The 21,676-nt window shown below is 47.1% G+C and overlaps 1 protein-coding gene across 1 annotated transcript in view; it reads right to left on the bottom strand.

Moving 5' to 3' along the window:
* The window catches only part of TENT4B (terminal nucleotidyltransferase 4B), a 298,913-nt gene that overhangs the window by 68,203 nt on the left and 209,034 nt on the right, over positions 1-21,676 (bottom strand). The window contains exons 8-9 of the mRNA XM_085639324.1: positions 5,890-6,016; positions 5,698-5,804 (exon numbers count right to left, since the gene is read on the bottom strand). Of these exons, the coding sequence (XP_085495450.1) occupies positions 5,698-5,804; positions 5,890-6,016 (234 nt within the window). The remainder of the gene's footprint in view (positions 1-5,697; positions 5,805-5,889; positions 6,017-21,676) is intronic.

Genomic DNA, 21,676 nt, shown 5'->3' with positions numbered 1-21,676 from the left:
GGATAGGGACGGCGTCGACCGGGGGCACGACCGACACCAGGGGCGTTGTTGCCAGGATTGTCGCCGCGGAAGGTCGATTAAGGTCAACCGGCCAAGATACAGATCCAGGCCTGGATCCGCAGGGCCCGCCGGGGTCGGAGCCACCGGCATCGAAGGACCAGGACCAGCTCCACGAGGCCAGAAGGTGCGCCAGCAGAGTCGGGCTGCACAAAGATACTGTGAAGGGCTACTTAAAGTGCACAAAGTTGGGCAGGGGACGCCCCGGCTCCCTGAAACGGAGGGAGACGTGGAGTCATCCCTGAAGGAGGCACCGAAGACCGAGCCAGAGCGACAACGCTCAGGATCCCGCATCGCGTCAGCTGACCAACAGGGAGAAGACGAAGAGCGCGGATGCTTCTTCGCCTTTTTCTTGTAGTTCGACTTACCAGAGGACTTCGAAGGCTTGGAATGGGACGAGGTGTGGTGGATCCGCGCGCGGTCTCAAGACCTTCCCCCTCGACCGGGAGCATTGCGGAGCCAACTGCCAGGCCCCCCCAAGAGCTTTCGGGACCGCTCCAGCAAAGACTTCGGATTCATGGCCCAGCAGTCGGAGCAGGACTTCAGCTCATGGTCGCATCCAGACACCAAACAAACACGAGGGTCGGGTCCGTCACAGACATCAGTTTGTGACAGGCCTTGCAGCGTTTGAAGCCAGTCAGACAGCGGGACATCCAATAGTGCACTAGGAATCGAAAACTCGAAAAGAAGTTGACAATGTCGAAAAAAGCTTACTCAAAAAGTGACTAAATGGGTAGCTCTCTCCGGATCTGGGCTAGGCTGGCACGGAAAAAGTGAGAACTGACGTCAGCGCTTGTGCCTTTCAGATACATTGTTTAAGTGATCCTACCTTTTTTCTGAAACCATACTGGGTATCTGACATGATTTGATGAACCTCAGCCCAGGTTTCCAATCTAGAAAGTAGTGTTCTTCCAGCCACCTTAAGGAGTGAGTATTCGAGTGAGATCAGCCAAAACCTTTTTGGTTCAGCCCTGTCCCCTTTCTTATAAACTGGCAAATCCAAAGAGGTAGACCATGTTGTTTATGCCCCCTAGTCGCAAATAGCTATTAGAACATTAAAGTGGGCCCCAGAAACCCAGGTTAGTTTTAAAGGGGCGACCAGGATCCCATCAGGAACCGGGGCCTTCCCACCATGACTATTAATGGTGGCAGTTACCTCATTTAAAGATTTTTTTTAACGGCCCAGTGTAACTTCAAATCACCCCACTCCCCAGACTTTGTTTGCTAGCAGTGATTAGTGCAGTCCATGCCTCCATTTCTAATTTCTCTCTCCCAAGGGCCAGCGCTAACTTATAAGCATGTCTACACGCTGCAACGTCAATGCCAACTCTAATGGTTCTATTCAATGCTGCCTTTAATGAATTAAGGGCTTTAGTATACTTTGTAACAAACCAGCCTTTGTATCTTCCACTAGATTGATGAATTGGACATGTTAATCTCTTTTTCACATGGCTAGCAATTCCCTTGAAAGCATACTTAACTTCCTTTGCCTCAGTACAGTCATCAAGGCAATAATTGTTTTTTTCAGAGGATAGGTAGCTCGAACAAGGTTTGAAAAGAAAAAAGAAAATGAGGGATAGTTCTCCACTGCAAGCTAATACCATTAACTGATGTCATCTATGCGTTCAAAGCCTCGCATCTGTGAACCAGTACCTGAGAAGATGATAGTTATGCTTGGAGCGCTATAGTCACTTAACAAAATAAACTGCGTTGGAAAATTCAAAATCAATTTATTAAGTATTCATGGCTAAAATAAAGTCAATTGCAAAGCTGGACTTTCTGCCTAAGAAGATATATTTAAAAGGGGCTTGTGGAACACTGACCTCATCTGCAAAATCCAGGTTATATTTAAAAAGTACGTTGTTTAACCTTTCACCATGCCCATTATGGCCAAAATAAGTTATACGTCGGTCAGTATCATCCATGTATCCACACACTTCTTTTGCTGGGGAAGAGGAGAGTTGAATACCACCCAACCCCCTCAACCCCCATATCATGTAATTGATCATTCCAGATATTTTCTAGATCCTTTTCTAAATTTTCCAGTACAGATCAATTGTCCCCAGAAAAATTATAGAAAATTAAATATATAATGGCATGAATTCCTTGACATTTTAAGGCCAACAGCCTATAAGGGGAGTCCAGCTTTTTACTAAATACATACCCTGGAGTCAAAGTAGAAACAAAAGTGACAATGCCCCCTTTTGCCCTACAAACGATAAAAGGTACAGCCGAAGATTGCAATGCAGTATAGCCGACAATATGGGAACTTTCAATGGCTTATGTGTCTACCGGAGACATATCATCTGAAACTATTTGCCAAAAAATAACCAACCTTGATTATGTATCTTACTCCTGATGCCTCACATGTTCCAAAAAAAGAAGACTGAACTAAAGGCCTGGACAGGAGATCTCAGAATTACTTTGAACACCAGGCATAGTGCTGCATGATCAGGGGTAACAAGATAAATATATTTATGCAGTTGAGAGCCTGTACTAGGTGCTACATGTATGGAAAACTAGAACACTTGGAATTATACTTTACAGGACATGTGCTAAATACACCCATATGAGACAAAGCTATGGGGCCTAATATTGATACTGTGAGCCAGCAGTCAATCATTATCATTCATTAAACTAAGTGGAGAAAAACTATTCAATATAGAAATGTTAAAAACATGACAACCACAATTTCTCCCCAAATCGGGTGCTCGTTTAATGCAAGGATCACCACATTCCATAAGGCATGTAAACATAACCCAGGGGGACAGCATTCATCTTTCTGCTGGAGCACAATAGCATTCACAATGTATGGGGGATTAGCCTAACCAAATTAGGAGACCTAAAATTCATGATCTTACAATTCCCGGAGACCGTTTTATGCCGCTGCTTACCCAACTTACTCTGCGAACCATGATAAACTCATTAAAGAGTTCTCTCGTCAGACCAGTTTTCAGCCCGATCCAATTAGGACTAATCCTACGATTGTGCCATGACTTCGACGGACTAGGTTGTAAGTGTGAGATATGTTTAAAAGACAATAGCATGTGATGTAGCCTCTGGTGGCAAACCTAAATGGACTTGATAACTAGTTAGTTAAAGACTGCTCAACTTGAGGAGAGTTTGATGAGTGGGTAGGTTTAGGCCCAGAAATCAAAGGGCCTCCATTATGTTTGCCACTCCTGGTGAGTCGATTCCCCATCTTCAACCAATTCTCATCCTAACCCTAGGTCCCTCCTTGGATGCAGATGAACAAACCCAGACTAGATCACATTTTTAGACCTCAGAGGTAGTGACCGCCTGATGGGAGACCAAAACTTATTTCTTGCATTATGCTGAGGCAGTTGGTGCCAAACGTTTCAACCACCTGTAGCCTAGATAGCAATGAGACCAGCAATTGTTTTACCAGCAACTCCACACCCTTTACAGCAGTCATAAGAGTATTTATATCCAAGGCAGGGTTACTTTGGGCGTTTGGTTTTAGGAATCTTTATCAGATCTAGGGTGCTGTGGGGACTCCTCTTCCTCTTATATATCACATTTGTTACTTAAAATGTAAAGAGTTGCCTTCCTTTTTTTCTCTCTGGCAGTGGAGAAGCCTCAGGGGCAAGTGAAGGAAGAATTTTAATTGATAGGGCTTCATGGAACACACAAGGATTTAAAATGGCATAGCCAGAGTTCCCCTTTCTTTTCGAGGTAATTCATCTGTGGAATTTGGGGAAAACCAGAAGCTTCTCCCATTGATTTTTGTGTGCAAATGTCAGTATATCCTCTGCATTACTAATTTCCTTATCAATAGCGCTCAAGGTGTCAATTAGATAGGTAGTCATGGGGTTTGGAAGTTTTCCTGGGGAACCGTCAGGTTGTGTGCACAGCTTCCTCTTTCCCATTTTGAAATTAGAATGTGAATTTCACAATACAAGAACTAAGAGGGGGGTCCAGCCTAACTCCTCCAAGCTTGAACTAAAACAGACAAGCTCGGTGTAGCTGCCGGACCTGCATGCAGCTTATAAACACCTCTTCAGCCTTGCCATTTGTCCTCCACCTCGTGGCGTACAAGGAATTATGTTAGATTAAGTCCTTCCCCCGTTGAGCCTCCCCAAAAAGAGGTTATCTAAAAATGCCTTAACTCAAACTTGTAAAATTCACGGATGCCACAAGATTTGAGGTCTCAGTGAAAGATATGCTTTCTGGTGCCCATACTTTATCACTGTTTCAGAACCCAGAACTCAATTCTAAAGAACTCAGCAGCAGATTCGGTCTTGCTCTCAAAGGTCAGAAACTGTTACAGTCTTCAAATTAAAATAGTTGACAGTTTTCTTATGCCTGCTTGCAATCGTTCGTTAAGGTTGACCTTTCCTAAGCTTTTTCCTCATCAACTGATTACTTTCTTCCATTGTGTTTTCTTGTTCTCCCTTTTTTCTTTCGCCTTAAAATCAATAAAACTGCTGCACAAAACAGAAGATCTCCATTTTTGTATATCGTTGCCTTGAGATGGACAGCAGATACAAATCATATTACTGTTGGCAGTGGTGCTTTTCAAATACAGTTCTCTAAGGTACCCATGTCCTGTTGCAGACATTTTTTATATCCTGCATTGTTGCGGTGTGAAAACTTACTTTATGAGAATCTAGACTAGAATAAACGAAAGCGGATCAAGATCACCTAAATAATGAGATTACATTATGATGTCCCTGGTGGGTGTACCAGAGGTAGAACTTTATTAATAAGATTAGTGTAAAGATATCCATTTAAAAATGTCAGTCACATTGACATTTACTGTGATGATCAATTATAGCTAGACCACAGGAAAACTAGTTAATCTGTGAAGGGCACCAATTTTTTTTTTTAATTAAATCCAAACGAAAGGAAACACTATTAAGAGTGTGCAAGCATAAAGGTTTCAGACAGATCCATGCAAGCATACATTAGTTTTAATTTGGTACAAAATGCAAAGTGTGCGTTGTTCAATTTACAATCAACAGTCAAAAGAGTAAGGTTTAAAAAAAGGAACGCAAGGTTGGGGAAATGTAAAGCTTACACATTAAGCAGAGGTGTACAAGGAGGACAGTGGAGAGTCTAAATGAAAAAAAAAAACAGTACTGGAAACACATTTACATGGATCAACACCAGGGGCATTTTTACAATGTCAACAGGTTCTATGAGGTCACTTCCACATTCTATGAGATAACAATACAATGAACCCTGTTAACCCAGAGGAGTAAAGGCTTCTCATTACTTGTGAAGGATCACAAATAACAAGGATTCAGGGCTGAACGCTAGGAATCCCAGGAATACGTTTTTTTAATCAGGGAATCAATAACTCCCAAGTCCGACCATCAACCTGTAATTCTTTTTTCTCCTCTGCAGTCTCCCCCAAATATTTTAGATGAAATCTCCAGAGGAAATAAGAGGCCCAAGGTCCTCACAACTACCAATGCGGTCAGGGACATGCTTAAACTTCCCATCGAGAACTACGAGCCTCTGGAAATGTGACCCAAGTTTGAGAATTTGTGACAATTGTACTGGTACTGGAAACCTATATTATAAGCTTAGAGTTCCATATATTTTGTTTTCTTTAAAGAGCACCAAGATACATTGCTTTAAGCAGTCCTATCCGCTGAAGAGTTTGATTCTTACCATCAGACAAGTACTTAGATTTAAAAATCTGAGGCCCCCATCGATGAGATATCCAGTCTCTATAAGCAACCACTTCTTGAGTGACTCTTATTATCCGTCCCAGTATGCTGAAATAGAAGGAAACCATTTCAATTACACACAAGAGGTAAAGAGTGTGCTTTGGAACTGAATTGACGTCAATTAAACAATTACCTTTCAGCTTCATTGTTGGGATAGTATTTGGCAATTGGCGACACAGCATGGCTAAGAACAACATATGCATAATCAAATGCCTGCTTCACTTGCATTGCCCCATAAGAACTCCTACCGACATCGTTACCTTCAAAACATAAAAAGAAATGCACAACATTAACAGTGGATATAAAAAAATGTCTGGGAACTGTTACAGTCGTACTCAAGTTTTTTGCATAATTTGAAGGAGGTGGGGGAACATTTGAGAATGGTTGCTAAAGATACACTTTAATACTGGTGCTTCAGTGAGGGCGTCTGACTCACATTGACATGTTCTAGAATTCGTCCAAACAGACCAAAATAATCTTACTACATTTTATCAAATAAAATTTGTGCCTAAAATACAAAGCTCTATGAACACAGCAATGAGCTTTACCTACTAAAAACAACGTTGCATATGGCTCCTGTTAAGCAGGGTGTCTAAGAATAGAGTGCAGCATGTAAATATATATTTTTTTGTTTTTGAATTTAGATGAAACTCTTGGTACTATACAAATGACATACTATAGATTTTGTCATCATCTTTTTCCTTCTCATGCCACTGGGTTTGATTACCACTTTGCTGCATTAACCCACATTCATGGCTATTACTGAACCATCATGGAGAACCCAAATCCCTTAAGGAACATGGATGCCCCTAGAAGGACTACTACTATACCCCAAATATGCCTACAGCACTCTGGTGAACATAACCCAATATATAGCCAATATCAACACCCTCTTGAATATATTTAACCTTAATGTCTACACAGTTACGCCTAAACGATTTGGCTTAAAAGTCAAACAGAAGTACACTTCGAATGCAGAAAAAAAGGAATTCAGAAGTCTAAAATAATAATATTTTCAAATGAATCAAAGCATTATATGAATCCAATCCCACTCGTCAAGGTTTAATTCACCCAACAGGATCAACCCCATCCACTATTTATTCAGCAAAAAAATAATAATCAGGCACTAAAGACGAAGTTACTCACCTCCGGTAATGCTTTATCTGGTAGAGACATTATCTAGCAGCAAATTCCTTACCTTAGAAAATTATGCAGGCATCAGAATGGATACCGAGATTCTCAAGCAGGACCCTTTGCGCTTCAGTAGGTGGAGTCTCTCAGCTCTGCGTCGTACGTTATGGAAATTAAATGCGCAGTGGCTATATTGGCACCACCCCGGTGCGCTGATGTCAGTTATTTTCACAACTTTCCACGCCAAGAGCGAAGAGCCAAGATGAAAAGTGGCAACTGGTTTTGAAATTTTAAGACCCTTTGAAGGGCGACCCTTAAGCTCATCAGTTCGCGGGGAGGGCCAGTAAGGAATCTGCTGTTAGATAGTATCTACCAGCTAAGTCAGTACCAAAGTCAAGTAACTTGTTCATCCGATAAAGACTTCTAGCCGCAGATTCATTATCTTAGAATGGATACCAAAGCAATGTCTCCTTGGAGGTGGGTCTGTGAAGCAGATTTAAACCAGAAAAACCTGCAGGACCGTACGGCCCTGTGGTGCCGAGCCTGCATCTAAAGCCCAGGGCCTCCAGCCGAGTCCGCGGGGCTCGAAAGCGCACCGGCAGAGTTGGGCTGCCCAAAGATGGCATGCATCGCTTCGTAATATTGACGAAGCTGGGCAGGGGTCCCTCCGGGTCCCGGGAAGGGAGGGAAACCCGGAGTCGGCCCTTCGTGCTCTGCACGCGGAGCCACGGGAGGGGCACCATCCGTATCCCTCGTCGTGTCAGTCGACAGACAGAGCGAAGTCGAAGAGAGACTATTCTTCGACTTCTTCTTCGACTTACCTGACCCTGAGTGCAAAGACTTTGACGAAGAGTGCTGATGGCTCCGCGACCGGTCCCTCGACCTCCTATGCGACCTGGAACCTCAAACGGCACGGAGCCCACTGCCGGACCTCGAGAAGCTTTCAGGACCTCTCCCGCAAAGACTTTGGATTCATGGTCTGGCAGTCGGAGCACGACTTGGGGTCGTGGTCGCCCTCTAGGCAGAAGAGGCACACGCGGTGCGGATCCGCCACCGCCACCAGTCGGCTATAGGAACCGCAAGCCTTGAAGTCGGGCATCCCTCGTGCACCAGGGGTCGATAGACTCAAAAAAAGATGTCGAAAAAAGTTGAGAAAAAGTCAGTCAAAAAGTGACTGGGGGTACCGCTCTCTCCAGATCTGTGCTTGCTGGCGTGGAAAAATAAATAACTGACATCAGCACGCGAGGGCTGTGTCTATTTAGCTACCACAACGTCATTCCGGCAACCAAGATGCCAACGACGAACGCGGAGTCGACCGACGCCACCTTCCGCTGCGCAGGGGTACTGCTGACGAAAACTTTCAGGATCCAGTCTCACGCCTGGGGGTAATTCTAAGGTAATCAATCTATAACTAACGGTTTCTTTCAGATTCAGCAGTTATGACATCAACCTCAAAGAACGTTACAGAAGGTAAGTAGCCTGTTCTTCTGACGGATACTTCTAACAGCAGGCTCATCACCTTATATAGATACCAAAGCAGTAATTCCCCTGATGGAGTTTCTGTGGGGTCGATTCAGAGAAAAATGTCCTGCAGGACCAAGCAAGCAAAGTGTCCCTCCTGCTGGACTCTGGTGTTCCTCAATATGATCAATGTAAAAGTTCAAAGCCCTGCAGGCTTCTAGCCGATGGGGCATCTTTCTCATTACAGGGGGATGGAGAACAAAGAACACTGGCAGAGTGACTGACTGTTCAATGTAATGGGATCGGGACCTTTGGCACAAATGCCAGTTGAATTCTCAGCATCAACTTGTCACAGGAAAAATATGTTTCAGGGTGAATGCATTGAAATGGATTCATGCAATGAGCGGATGTAATCGAAATGAGGAAGTCTATCTTTAGAGTCAGGAGACACAGTGAGCAGTTCTGCATCGGCTCAAATGGAGTACCCATGATAAATATCAAGACCAAGTTAAGATCTTACTTTGGCATCGGAAAAGGCTTGGGTGGGAACAAATCTGTAAAACATTTAAGAAATCTCATCACAACAGGTGATTAAACAAAGACAGTTGGTCCAGTAAACCTATTTTAAGGGATCAGTCTCGCAAACGACATCCATCACCCAGGCAGTAGATCAAATGCAGTCAGTTCAATCTTCACACATCTAGGTGCAGACTGCACAGATTAGGGTGGAGGATCCTGCTCCGTTGCTGGTGCCAAGACAGAAGATCCTTGGGATGTTGTAACTATTTGTTAGCTCTGTCACTGTGGAAACTCCAACATGCAAAACCATCAACACTGCGCATTTGACAGTTCTGAAAACACTGAACCAGGGTTTCCCCCATTGTTGGAAAATGCCTGTGTCACTTCAGCCTTTAGGCCCCACTCGTGATCTGCAAGACACCAAACTGCTCAGCTTTTCCACCCTGACATTCAGAGACCCTGTCAAATCCATCATAATCCGGGAAATGCCCTGAAGCTTCAATAAACTCCAGAGGCATAGAGCCCCCTGGCAACGGACCCAGGGCCCCACTCAGCGTTTCTTGTTGCAACACCACAAGGCAGTGGGGTTGTCAATGAGAACTTGCACCAGTCTATCCTTGACGGACTTCAGGAGTGGCTTCAGAGCCAGACAAATAGCCTGTAACTCCGAATGGCCAGATGTAATCTGATCTTAAACTGCCCCAGATGACCTGCCCAGACCAGCAGGGATCTGTCACACACTAATGTCAGTTCTGGGTGGGAAAGGATCTTGCCACTGGGCCACGGCATTTGAGTAGATACAACTGCAGATAGTGGCATACTCAGCAATCTGGATGACATCTGTCAGATTTCCTTGATGCTGGACCGATTGAAAATTCAGATTCCATCGCAGAGCTTGCATGTGCTACCTAGCATAGCTGACAAGGACGATACAGGAGATACAACACCAAGAAGCCTCAGAGCTGCTTCCACCAAGATCTAGGATCGAGCATGAAACTTCATGATCACAGCCCGAATGTCCTGGACCCAGTACAGTGGAAGGAAGGCACTGAACTGCATTGTAACAACTATAGCTCCAATTAATGGAAGCGTCAGCAAATTAGTCAGGTGTGACTTCAGCTGGTTGACAGTGATCCTAAATGATGGCGGCAGGTTCACCATCATCAGAAGGTGGTCTACAATGGACTGTGATAAGCCTGCCTTCAACGGCCAGTCATCAAGTTAAGGGAAAACCAAACTTTCAAAGGTGGGCGGCAACCACTGACATCACTTTTGTGAACACACAAGGGGAGATGGTGACCGAATGGAAGCATGGGTAGCTGAAAATGCACCTGGACTACACTGAACAACAATGTTAGTGAGACTGCAGGACAGGTATATGAAAACAAACGTCCTGCATATCCAAGGACACCTCGCAGTTGCCCAGGTCCAGTGAGGAGAGGATCTGGGAAAACGTAAGCACTCTCAATTTGTCTTTCTGCAGGAAGGCATTTAAAAATCAAAGGTCCAAAATAGGCCAAAAATCCCCAGCCCTTGTTCGGCAACAGGAAATAAAAAGAATAACAACTTTTTCATCTTTCAGAGTCCAACCCTAACTCTAGCACCTCCTGGAAAATGGGCCAGTGCACTTCTGAAATTAACTCAGATATGGGAGTACAATTTAGCAGAGCAAAAAGAAAAGCAGGGCATAACCATGTTGAATGATTTTTACAACCCATCTGTCAGATATAATGGATAGCCAACCCTGAGGGAAATGATAATCCAGCCCCCATTTGGTGGTCATGAGTTACTAAAGGCAATCTAAAGTGGTTTAGTGGATGCGGCAGCAGAGGAAGATGGACAGGAGAACCGATGCCCCTGCTGGCCCACATGCTGCCTGCCAGACCCACATCCACAGCCTCCAAAGGACTGGAGTGACTGCTGTGCTGGTTGGGAAGGCAGTCTAAACCTATATGCCAGCCCTCTGGAATATCTTCAGAACTTTCTGAATTGGTGTTGAAACTGCTTGGCAAGGAGTCAACAGATCCAAGAAGTGCGTTGTGACTCTACTTTGTGTAAAGCACTACGGCCCAAAGTCTGCCTTCTCACCGAAAAGGCACAACCTATCGAAAGGCATATCCATGAGCAAAGGCTGTACATCCCTAAAAAATCCTGCGGAGCGCATTTAAGCATGCTGGTAAAGTCCAACACTGAAGCCAGGAGACCTTCCTATGCAATCATCAGTATCTAGTTCAGGGTGGACGTCAGATGCTGGTATCAATACTGGAGCCTCTTCCAGCCCCAGTGGTATTGGAGCAAACATGTAAGGAACAAGCTCAGGTCCTAGCCAGAGGGGAAGATTGTACTCATGTTGGTATGGGCCCGAAGCAAGTCCCAAGTGCACAGTGGCACAGAGGACGGATTTGCAGGTGGTAACCTGACTGGGGGAGACAGAGCTTTGCTTGGGCCTTTCTTTATGTTGCCACTTGGAATTCATTTTTTACTTGCAAGAGAATTTCGAGAACGCAGTTGACAGCTTGCAGAAACGGCCTCAGGAGAGAGACTGAGTGTGCACCCACAACCTGGAATGGAAAATACAAGAAGGCTCGGGAGAGGAGGAGGGAGAGGAGGAAGGAGAGAAGGGAGAGGAGGAAGAGGAAGAGGAGGAGAAGGGAGAGACGGGGAGGGGAAGGGGGAGAGGGGAAGGAGGGAAGGGGGGGAGGAGGGAAGGGGGAGGAAAAGAAAGGGACAGAAAGGAACGGACATCAACACGCAGGGGTGCTGCTTATATGCAGATCCGCTTCATCTCTTTCGGTGTATTACGGAGCCAATGAGAAGTCATATGGCGCCACGCCTATAGGTGTGCAGCAGCACTGCTGATCAAAAGCTCTCTGGATCCAGTCTGGTGCCTGGGGAGTATCCAGAGGTGAGGAATCTGCAGTTAGAAACATCGATCTTTCTCAGGCAGCTTCATTGGCTATGGTCAAACGCACTCAATTTCAAGTGGCCTGCCCGAAGCTAAAAAATGATGACACTGGAACCCGCCGTCTTTAGACAGGACTTTCTGAAATTATATGCCACCCAGATATCTATGGTCAAAATACCATTCTTTGCTTTCGATTACTGAGTAGTAATATACAAATTTTGGAGGAGGATCTTTCCGTGCAGCAGCAGCTGAACTGTGGAAAAAGACTGCCAATCGGACTCCAGGGTGAGCATTTCTATGCAATTAGGTAATAACTAAAAACGCAGCTATATGTTTGGTAATTATTGATCTTTTGGAGAGATGTCAATACATCCCTGAGAGAGTATGTTGGGCTTTATAACTTTAATACTACTAATAATAATCATAATAAGTGGCAGGCATCCACAAAACTGAAAATCTGTCAAAATTCAAATCACTGTGCAAGTAAATTGGCAAAGGTGTTGAACAAAAACTGCTTACCAATTAGCAGAGAAAAAGCACTTTATGTTTTAAATTAAATCAACAAATATATTTATCACCTTATAAAAGCACGTCTTGCAGGGATTCTACAGGATCAATCGTAAGGTAGAGGCCTTGGGATAGTACCAGAAGGAGATTCTTCACTGTCTGCAGTCATTCATGAGAAAATGGGATATTTTTACCTTTCTGCATAAGTACATTATAGCCTGATGGGTTGATAATGCCCTAAAGATACTCACGGACTTCTGGCAATATATTTTAAACAGCAACATTTTTAACCACAACTCCATTATTAAGTTACATGCTAGAGAGGTTGGATGGAAAAAACACTTTTTCTGCCCTACAAAACTACTGCTGTACAGTTTATATTCACTCGCTCACTACTTAGGAGGCAAACAGTGCTACAGAGAGAAATTGTTTTTGAATACTTCATATATGTGAATACAAAAGACCGTTATACAACAGAAACTTATTCAGATTTGATCCTCAGGTATGATTATAGGCAATTCTGACCATTAAAGTGGTTCCAACAAACATTCAAGATCCAAAGATTGAGAATAGGACAAAGTCTGCCGCCCTGCTTGGGCACATGCAGAAGTAATAGCCAAGTATGATCCCTGGCTCCCAAACTTCGCTAACAACCCCTTTGCTCAGATGGGGTCAGTACCTCCTGTAGGAGAATGTGGGCATACTCTATTGGCGTAACAGAGAAGTCTTGAAGAATTTGGGGTACCTCCTGGAAGGAAAAGGTACATCATTCTCAGTGATCTGAAGGACACACTAGTCCTTGGTGATGGCTTGCCATGCCCCGGATGATGTGCTATTCTGCCTCAGGGAGATGGAGAGTGCTCTCTCAAGGGTGAGGTAAAAATTTTGTTTCTGGAGAGGGAAGCAAGGGGTCCAAATTTGAAAAAAAAAAACTGCTGGAGAATCCCTGTAAGGAGGTCTGCCTTATTATACTCCATGTGGAGAGGCAAAGGCAACTATTTATTTATTTTTTAACAGCCATGAAAAAAGCCACCTTCTTTAATAGAGCAAACACAAGGAGATGATGGACGGAGTGCTGAAACCTTTCAACACTCACCCCCAGTCACATATCTGGGTTGAATCCATCATCGTTCTTTAGCTCACTTCGCCTCCCCAGTTCAGCTACAACTATATGCAAATCAGTCTTGACCTGTGCCTCATGGGAACAGACCAGCCCGAACTGCCAAGCCATGTCTTCCCTGGACCAGAAACAAGCATCCTGGGACCGGTTTCAGGGTAACACCCCTAATCAGCCAGGCTAGCTTGAATCCAGTGGCAAAGTGAGCAAGGTACCCACGTCCGGGCATACCCTGCCAACTGAGGGCGAGCAAAGCTTTGCCACAGGATCCGTGATCAGAGTTTGTGCTGGAGGGGTCTGATGGAATGAGACTCCCACCAGGAGATTTTTGCTGACTGGGAGAGACTGACCTTGTCGTCCCATCAAGCCATCTACCTGCTCGTCCCATTTGTCCTCCAGATCCTGCTGCAAGAACCACAGCCTCAAACTGGCATTGGGAACTAGGAAGATGTAACATGCCATCGATCCCAGAAGAGAGGCAACCTGCTGTACTGAAGATGCAAAGAAGATGATTGCACTTGAGGGTTATAGATGATCGTCTCTCCTCCGAAGGATATACTTTTCCTCCTTTGGAGCCCAGTGTCGCACCCAGATAGTGTATCCTATGGGTAGGTTGTTGAATTGACTTGGCAAAGTTGACGTTTAGACCCAGCCGCTGAAGCAAACTTAAGACACAGTTGATACTGGGTCTTTGCGCACTGGGGAGAAGAGCTCTTCAGGAGCAATTTGTCCAGATAAGCATAAACAAACAGCCCTTGGCAACAGAGTTGCTGCTACCATGGCCATGCACCTGGTAAAGGCTCTTGGAGCGGACTTTAGCCCAAAAGGGAGCACTTTCTTCGTTAATGTTAGGCCCCTACCACGAAGCGTAGGAACTTTCGATGTGGGTTACTTGGCACATGGAAATACGCATCCTGTAGATCTATTGAGAAGATCCGATCACCTTGCTGGAGATGAGGATATATTAGATGGAGAGCCAGCATGTGAAATCTTTCTCTGCGGATGGACTTGTTCAGGAGGCATAGGTCCAAAATCGTCCTGAACCCCACTTTGGGACCTTTCTTTCTCACCAGGAAGTACCGAGAGTCCACTCCCTTTACTCTTTGAGGAGGAGGAGGAACTTCCTCTACGGCAGATTTCTGTAGCAGTGTCCATTTCCTGTTGTAGTATTTGCAGCTGGTGGCATATAGTTTTTTTGGAGGAACCGCTGTAGGTGGCTGGCGAAAACAGAGTACCCCTTTCAAAGCGTATTCAATACCCATTGACCTTTTGTAATGTTGGGCCACTCTTGCAGATGATTGGCAATACTTCCCCTCCACTGGAATGGAGACCGGCAACAGAGGAAGCGCCTACTCAAGGTTTCGTTGGCACATTTGCAGCTGAAGAGAATTGGCATGGTGCTCTTCTATCACAGGAAGAGCGGCGCCCTTGGTAGTTCACTCTGGGCTGGTGTTGTTGCGGTCTTTGACACCATTGAGAGACTTCAACCCTCTGATAAAACAGCCTACGATTGTATGACCTGTACCTACGATGGAAATCTTTTATTTTTTTTAAAGCCACAGCCTTCAGTGTGTCAAGTTGTGTCTTCATTTTGGCTATTTCATAGTCCATATGGGATCTAAAGAGAATTTCCAGTAAAAGACAGGTTAAAAATACGTTGCTGAGCTTCCGGCTTCAGCACGGTCAGCCGGAGCCAGGACGAACGTAGAGCTCATACTTCATGTGCGTAAGCATGTGCCGCTAGGGTTCCACCATGTGTCTTTTTTGCTGCTGCAATGATCACTGAATCTAGCGGAGGATTTGCCCTCATGAAAAGTGGGTCCTGTTCTAACGGCGTATATTTTTTAAAGATCCTTGCAGGGGGTGATTTGAGAGATGCCAGTGTGAGGAAGGTATTCATCACCGGCTGAAGCAGCCCTGGTACCAAAGGTAGCAGAAGTCTTGCAGCTGACCTTTGGTCCAGAGTCTCAAGAATGACAGAGGAAGTGTCTGAGCAGCAGGTATTTCAATATGCAATCTTTGAGCCCTTCCAGCCAGCACTTCGAGGAAGGTGTTGATAACGTCCACCGGAGAGATTCTGGGAGGTGGACTGTGTCAGAGAGGGAGAATAGTCCCTTTTTGACGAGTGCGTGGAGGAGAATCACTTAGGCGATCTATACCTTGGGCAGTGTACGATGTCTACATGCCCGTCTTCTTGGCCTTGCTGGTGGTGGACATGCTATACAAGCAAGTTCCCGACCTCTGAGGGGGAATAGTTGGACAGAGTTCTACTGCCTGTGCCAACCACGCCAGAAGATTGAAGTAGTCCAGAGGTAGCTCTACTTGTTCAATGGAAGTGTCCTGCCAGCGACGTACTGGTAACAGCCATCTGGGAGACCGGTGTACAGAAGCTTCAAAGGGGGGGGGGGGGGGGGGGGGGGGGGCTCTCTGGCCCCTCTGCTTTTGGGTGGCAGGCCCCACCTTCTGGGTGTCCTACGGCGTCGCCTTCTGTGGTAGAACTTCTTGATGGTGTATGCCAAGGTAATGGAGTCCGCGTTGAGCCCATGGACTGTCCTGTAGACACAGAGTGCCGTTTTGACGTCAAATCTTTGGCCGCTGAGCGCCTTGGAGTTGCCGGTGGAGAGCAATGTCCTGTCTACTCCGACTGGGGTGAGTGCCTCGACGCCGAGCACCATTGCACCTGCGGCACACTTTGAGCCGGCGTTCAGCACTGTTGTGAAGACATAGATGGGGCCCGAACTCTAAACGTCTGGTACGGACCCGCCAACGGGAAATGGTGCCTCGACGTCGGGTGAGACGTCGGAGATTGATGCCTTGACATTGTGCGTTGTCCAGACGACGTTGTGTTGATCGTTGTAGGGACGTCAATGTGGACCGGGTCCTCGGGCTGACATCAATGAAGAACTTTATCTCGAAGTTGAGTGTCTCCGTGTTGACACCAACAGAGACAGATGCCTCGATGTTGAGCGTCGCCACGTTGACTACAACGGAGACCTACTCTTCAGCGCTGGCTGTCGCCGGGATGACTTCAACGGAGAGTCCGGCACCGATGGTCGAAGTGAAGATTTGTCTTGTGTCGACAGTGTCCATCTTACAGCGGTCTTCGACGATGAAGGTCTCAACGATGAGCAATGTGCTTTCAACGCCGTTTGCGGCGGTGGCAATGTCGACGGAGAGACCTGCGATGTCAGTGTGCTGTTCTTCGCCACTGGAGGCATTTTTTAAGCCGAGCCCGAAGGAGAATAGACAGGGGTCTTACTTCTGGAGGTAAATCTGGTTCTTTTTTTCTTATGCCGCAAGGGAGATCTTCCTCTGGATGCAGTAGACTTCCGTTTCTCTAGGAGACCATACAGGCAGATCCTCTATCTTTGAGTGTATGCCTGGAAAGAGCTTTACAATGCTGGCAGGTCTTAAGAACATGTGTCACAGGGAGACAAAGAATACAGGCAGAAAGTGTCTGTTTTAGCCGCTTTTTTGCCATATGAAGGGCAAGGATCAATCAGAGAAGGCATTGTCTGAAAGAAAAAAAATTAACATCGTCAGAAACTGGTAGCTCCTCACTCCAACAGGTGTATGACGTAGAGTGAAAAGGAACTAAAACTGTTTTGAGCAAAATATTTTTGACAAAAAGCTCAAAAAGTAAGAGCTGAAACTCCAGGGTCCTGACTGATGGAGCTGGAAAGAACAACTGATGTAAATGTCACCCCAGAGGCATATTGGGAGGCTAGGGGTCATAGCTGCCTTAAAGGCACGGTGCCAGTTTTTATTTTTTATTCAGTTTTGTGTTTTTTTCCAATGCAGCCTATGGGCTAACAATGCCTACTCTATTACATTGCAGCTTCTGCAGTTCAATAAAGAGTTAAAGTGTCTTTGTTCGCCTGTTTTCCTTCCTATAAGTGTATATAAAAGTATTAAAAGCAGAGTATAGGGGGAGGAGCTTAGCGCGCATCCAAGATGGTCGCGTGAGCACAGGGCTCCCCGGACCCTCGCCACTCCTCGCAATTTATCCTGATTTCTCGGACGGACTCTTGAAGGTGAACCTCGACTGAGTCCATAACTCTTTCCAGAATTTGAATCGGACTTGGGTGACCAGAATTATAGGACTTTGAACTTTTGAGGCCCACCTGGAGGCCGTGCCGGGGACTTGGTGATTTGTGGAGCCGGGACGTAGTTGAACAACAACGGCAGTGGGACCTCATCGGTGGCCGTACCCCCACTTTCGGTTTCGTTTCCGGATCCTGACACGGTCTGATTGAGAGACCGTTTCGCTTGGCCGGGGACCAATCCACCCCCCATTTAGTGTCATCGCTGCCTCCTCATTATAGCCTCTTGGGTCAGGTCGTGACTTTTTCCGGACCGTACGAGCCAGCTTCTTGGCCTGTTGGTGCCCGACCTGCCGGCAGCCATTTTCACCAGGTCTTGCGGGCCCCTCCGGGGTGCATCTTCCAACATGACGGGCAGGGGTGAACCCGAGAAGCGGAAGACCAAGAAGTCTCTTCATGGGGGACCGTTCCAGACAAATGTTATGGACCGTTACACTCAAGCCAAAGGATCCCCCGGGCTCTCCAGCAGTACCCCGGAGGACGCCAGAGACGACCCTTCTGCCCCTGTTGACTTGTCCCTGCAGGACATTATGGGCGCCATCACCGGCATGAAGGCGACCATCGGCCAGCAATACGAGGCTCTGGCTCATAAAATTGACAAGGTCGCCATTGATGTCACTCTAATCAGGGCCGACCTGTCTAAGACTAACGAGAAGGTGCAGTCATTGGATTTGAAGACTTCCAGCCTCACGGCCGATGTGTCAGAACTTCAAACAGACCTTCGCACTCTGAAATCGGCCAACGACCTGATGTCCCATCGGCTGGAGGATTTTGAGAACAGGGCAAGACGTAACAACATTCGCGTCATAGGTGTTCCGGAGAACCCCGAGACTCGTTCGGTTGACCTCCTGGTCGAAGATTTAATCCTCACCCATCTTGCCCCTTCTGGACTGAGCAAGTTTTTCGCTGTGGAGCATGCACGTCGTGTCCCGGGCGGTAAGCCCAAGCCTGGCGCGCCTCCGAGGCCTATCATCGCAAAACTTTTTCATTTCAGAGACCGTGATGCGATTTTGCAGGCTTCGAGAGTGCACGGCCCGGTGAAATTTGAAAACTCCTCTGTCAACTTTTTCCCGGACTTCACTCAACTTGTCCAGAGACAGAGGATGGGCTTTCTGGGGGTTAAGCGCCGTCTCCGGGACCTGGGATTGAAGTATGCTATGCTTTCCCCTACCAGGCTTCGAGTGGAATACAAGGAACGGACCTTCTTTTTCGAGCGACCGGACAATGTGAGTGACTGGTTGGATTCCCTGCCTGGTCGGGGCGATCGAACGGGGCACCCTGGCGGTGCCGAGGGTGGTGAGCCTACACAGAAGTGACCTTTTGGTCCCTAACCCTGACATTGCTCAGTTGGGTTCTACTTCTTTTGTATATTTTGCCTTATAGTATTTCGCGTCCGGGTGGCGGGTGGAGACGGGCCTCTCTCCTCCTCCGGGGTCTTTTTGTAGAATGGGATTGTAAGGGCGACAGGCACACTGCATTTTGGGGTGGCTTTTTAGTCTGCAGGGAGGGGGGAGTTGTAACGGGTTTTGGTTGGGGGGTGGGAGGGGGTGTTTGTGTTTTCTTTTCTCAAGGCGGCATATTGGTTTTTTCTCTGCTTCAGGTGTCCGGCTCTCTGTGGGGGGGGACTCATGCAACTCTTGTGGTGATGGGGGGGTAGTGGGTTGAGGTTGATATCTTGGAACGTCAATGGATTGGGGGATCGTATTAAACGGGGTGTTGTACTGCAATATTAGCGTCGTCTGACTCCTGACGTAGTGCTCCTGCATGAGACGCATTTGGTCGGCAATGTGTGTCATGCTATGAATAGGTGGGGGTACCGATTGGTTGCACGCTCCGGGTTCACCACTGGTTCCAGAGGGGTTGGTATTCTGGTCCGGTCTTATCTCCCACTAGAGATTGATAATGTCATCCTTGACGACAGAGGGCGTTATGCCGCCCTAACCGGTAGGTGGGAGGGCAAGACTCTTTCCTTAGCCACGATATATGTTCCCCCAGGCCTCCAGACCTCCACTTTCTCTTGGATGTTGGTGGAACTCCCCGATAGTCTTCTCCTCATGGGTGGGGACTTCAACTCCGTGCTGTCTGGCGATCTGGATCGCCACCCCCCCCAGGGCCCTTCCCGTTTCCCAATCATGGCTTGGTGGGTTCTTGGACACCTTTGGTTTGGTGGATTGCTGGAGGTTAATGCATCCGACGCAATGTCAATACACCTTCCACTCCGGGGCTCATGGGAGTCTCTCCAGGCTTGATTACTTCCTCATGCCCGCGGCCAAGTCCCCCCACATTGGGGAGGTAAGACACTTGGCACGGGGCATTTCAGATCACTCCCTGTGTGGCTTCTTTTCGACACGGGGACGCAAGCCGCGGGGCGGATCGCCCCTATTAACCCTTGGCACCTGCGCAACCCCAAGACTCGCAACAGCCTCATTAAGTCGCTCGACCACTACTTCCTGGAGAACGAGGGGTCTGTCTTGTCCTCAGTGTCCCTGTGGGAAGCCTTCAAAACTGTTATTCGTGGCCAGGCCCTATCTTTAATAGTCGAGACCAAGAAAGCTAGGAATGGGGACGTCGTGAAGCTGGAGGCCGAAATACTGGAGTTGGAGGCTGATCTAGACTTAGGTGTCACGCAGAATAGGCTCCACGCCCTTAGCTTGAAACAGTTTGAATATAAATCCCTTGTTACGGATGCTGCTAAGACAATGTACAGGGAACAGCGAGGTAGACTGTATGATGTCGGGGATAAGGCGGGTAAATTGATTGCATGGCTTGATAAGAAGGAGAGAGCGAACCGTGTGGTCCCTGTGCTTCAGAATTCTGACGGTGTGCATGTGACTGACCCTGGCGAGATTGTGGAGTGTTTTGCGGACTATTTTCGTGTGGTCTACTCCCCGGTGTCCGATAGAGATGAGGATGACTCTCGTTTCTTTTTGAGGGTTATTGCGCTGCCCTGCCTGTCTGAAGAGGATCGAGAGCATATGGAGGCGTCGTTGTCGGCCGACGAGATTGCTACCGCGATTCGTTCCCTTTGTTCTGGCAAAGCTATGGGCCCCAATGGATTGCCTATTGAATTGTACAAATTGCGCCCGGATAAAGTCGCACCGTTTCTCCGTGATATGTTTCTGGAGTCGGGTGAGCTTGGTTCCCTCCCTTGCGACCAGCGTCTGGCAACTATAGTTGTGATCCCTAAGGAGGGCAAGCCTCGTGATAGTTGTGCCTCATACAGGCCTATTTCCCTATTGAATGCTGAACCGAAGATTCTTGCCAAGGTCCTTGCTAATCGCTTACTCGCTGTCATCTGTGACCTGATTCATCCGGATCAATCTGGTTTCATTCCGCACCGGAACACTGCTCTCAACTTGCGGCGCCTACACAGCGTTCTCGCCAGGGCGGAGTTTCTCTCCGAGCCGGCCATCTTGGCTTCCTTGGACGCCACGATGGCCTTTGATACGATAGAATGGCCATATCTTTGGGCCACTCTGGCGAAGTTCGGTTTCGGTGCGGGATTTATTAGTTGGGTGAGACTTCTATATACGGATCCGCTAGCTCACGTTGTTGTCAATGGTAGGGTGTCCCAGCCCTTCGCTCACGGGAGGGGTACTAGGCAGGGGTGTCCGTTGTCCCCCCTGCTCTTTGCTCTTGTTCTAGAACCGCTTGCAGCCTGGCTCCGATAGGAACCATCGATAAAGGGCATTCAGCGGGCCCCTGAATTTGAAGACCGGGTTTTGTTGTACGCCGACGATATTCTTTTGTACCTCACCTCTCCGCGTGAATCCCTTAATGTCCTATTTGACGTCCTCACTTCTTTCGGTAAAATCTCCGGTTTGATCATTAATTGGTCTAAATCGTGTGTGTATGTTATCTCCGGTGGCCTTCCCCCCTTACCGGATAGGTTTCCCATTCAAATTTCGCAATCCGGTTTCAAGTACTTTGGGGGTCTACGTATCGTTGGACCCGGCAGTCCGTCACTAGCATAATCTCCTTCCCCCTCTCCGGCGATTGAAGTTGGACGTGGCTCGGTGGCGTAGATTGCCGTTGTCGCCACTCGGTCGAGCGGCACTTTTTAAAATGATGTCCCTGCCCAGATTTCTCTAGGCACTCCAGAACTCCTTTGATATTATTCCGGCGGCCTACTTTCGGGAGGTGGAGGGTTTACAGAGGAGACTTGTTTGGGACGGTC

This window comes from Triturus cristatus, chromosome 12, assembly GCF_964204655.1.
Source record: "Triturus cristatus chromosome 12, aTriCri1.1, whole genome shotgun sequence".
Lineage (NCBI taxonomy): Eukaryota > Metazoa > Chordata > Amphibia > Caudata > Salamandridae > Triturus > Triturus cristatus.
The sequence above is the reverse complement of the archived record's forward strand: the minus strand, read 5'-3'. Positions and strand labels throughout refer to the sequence as shown.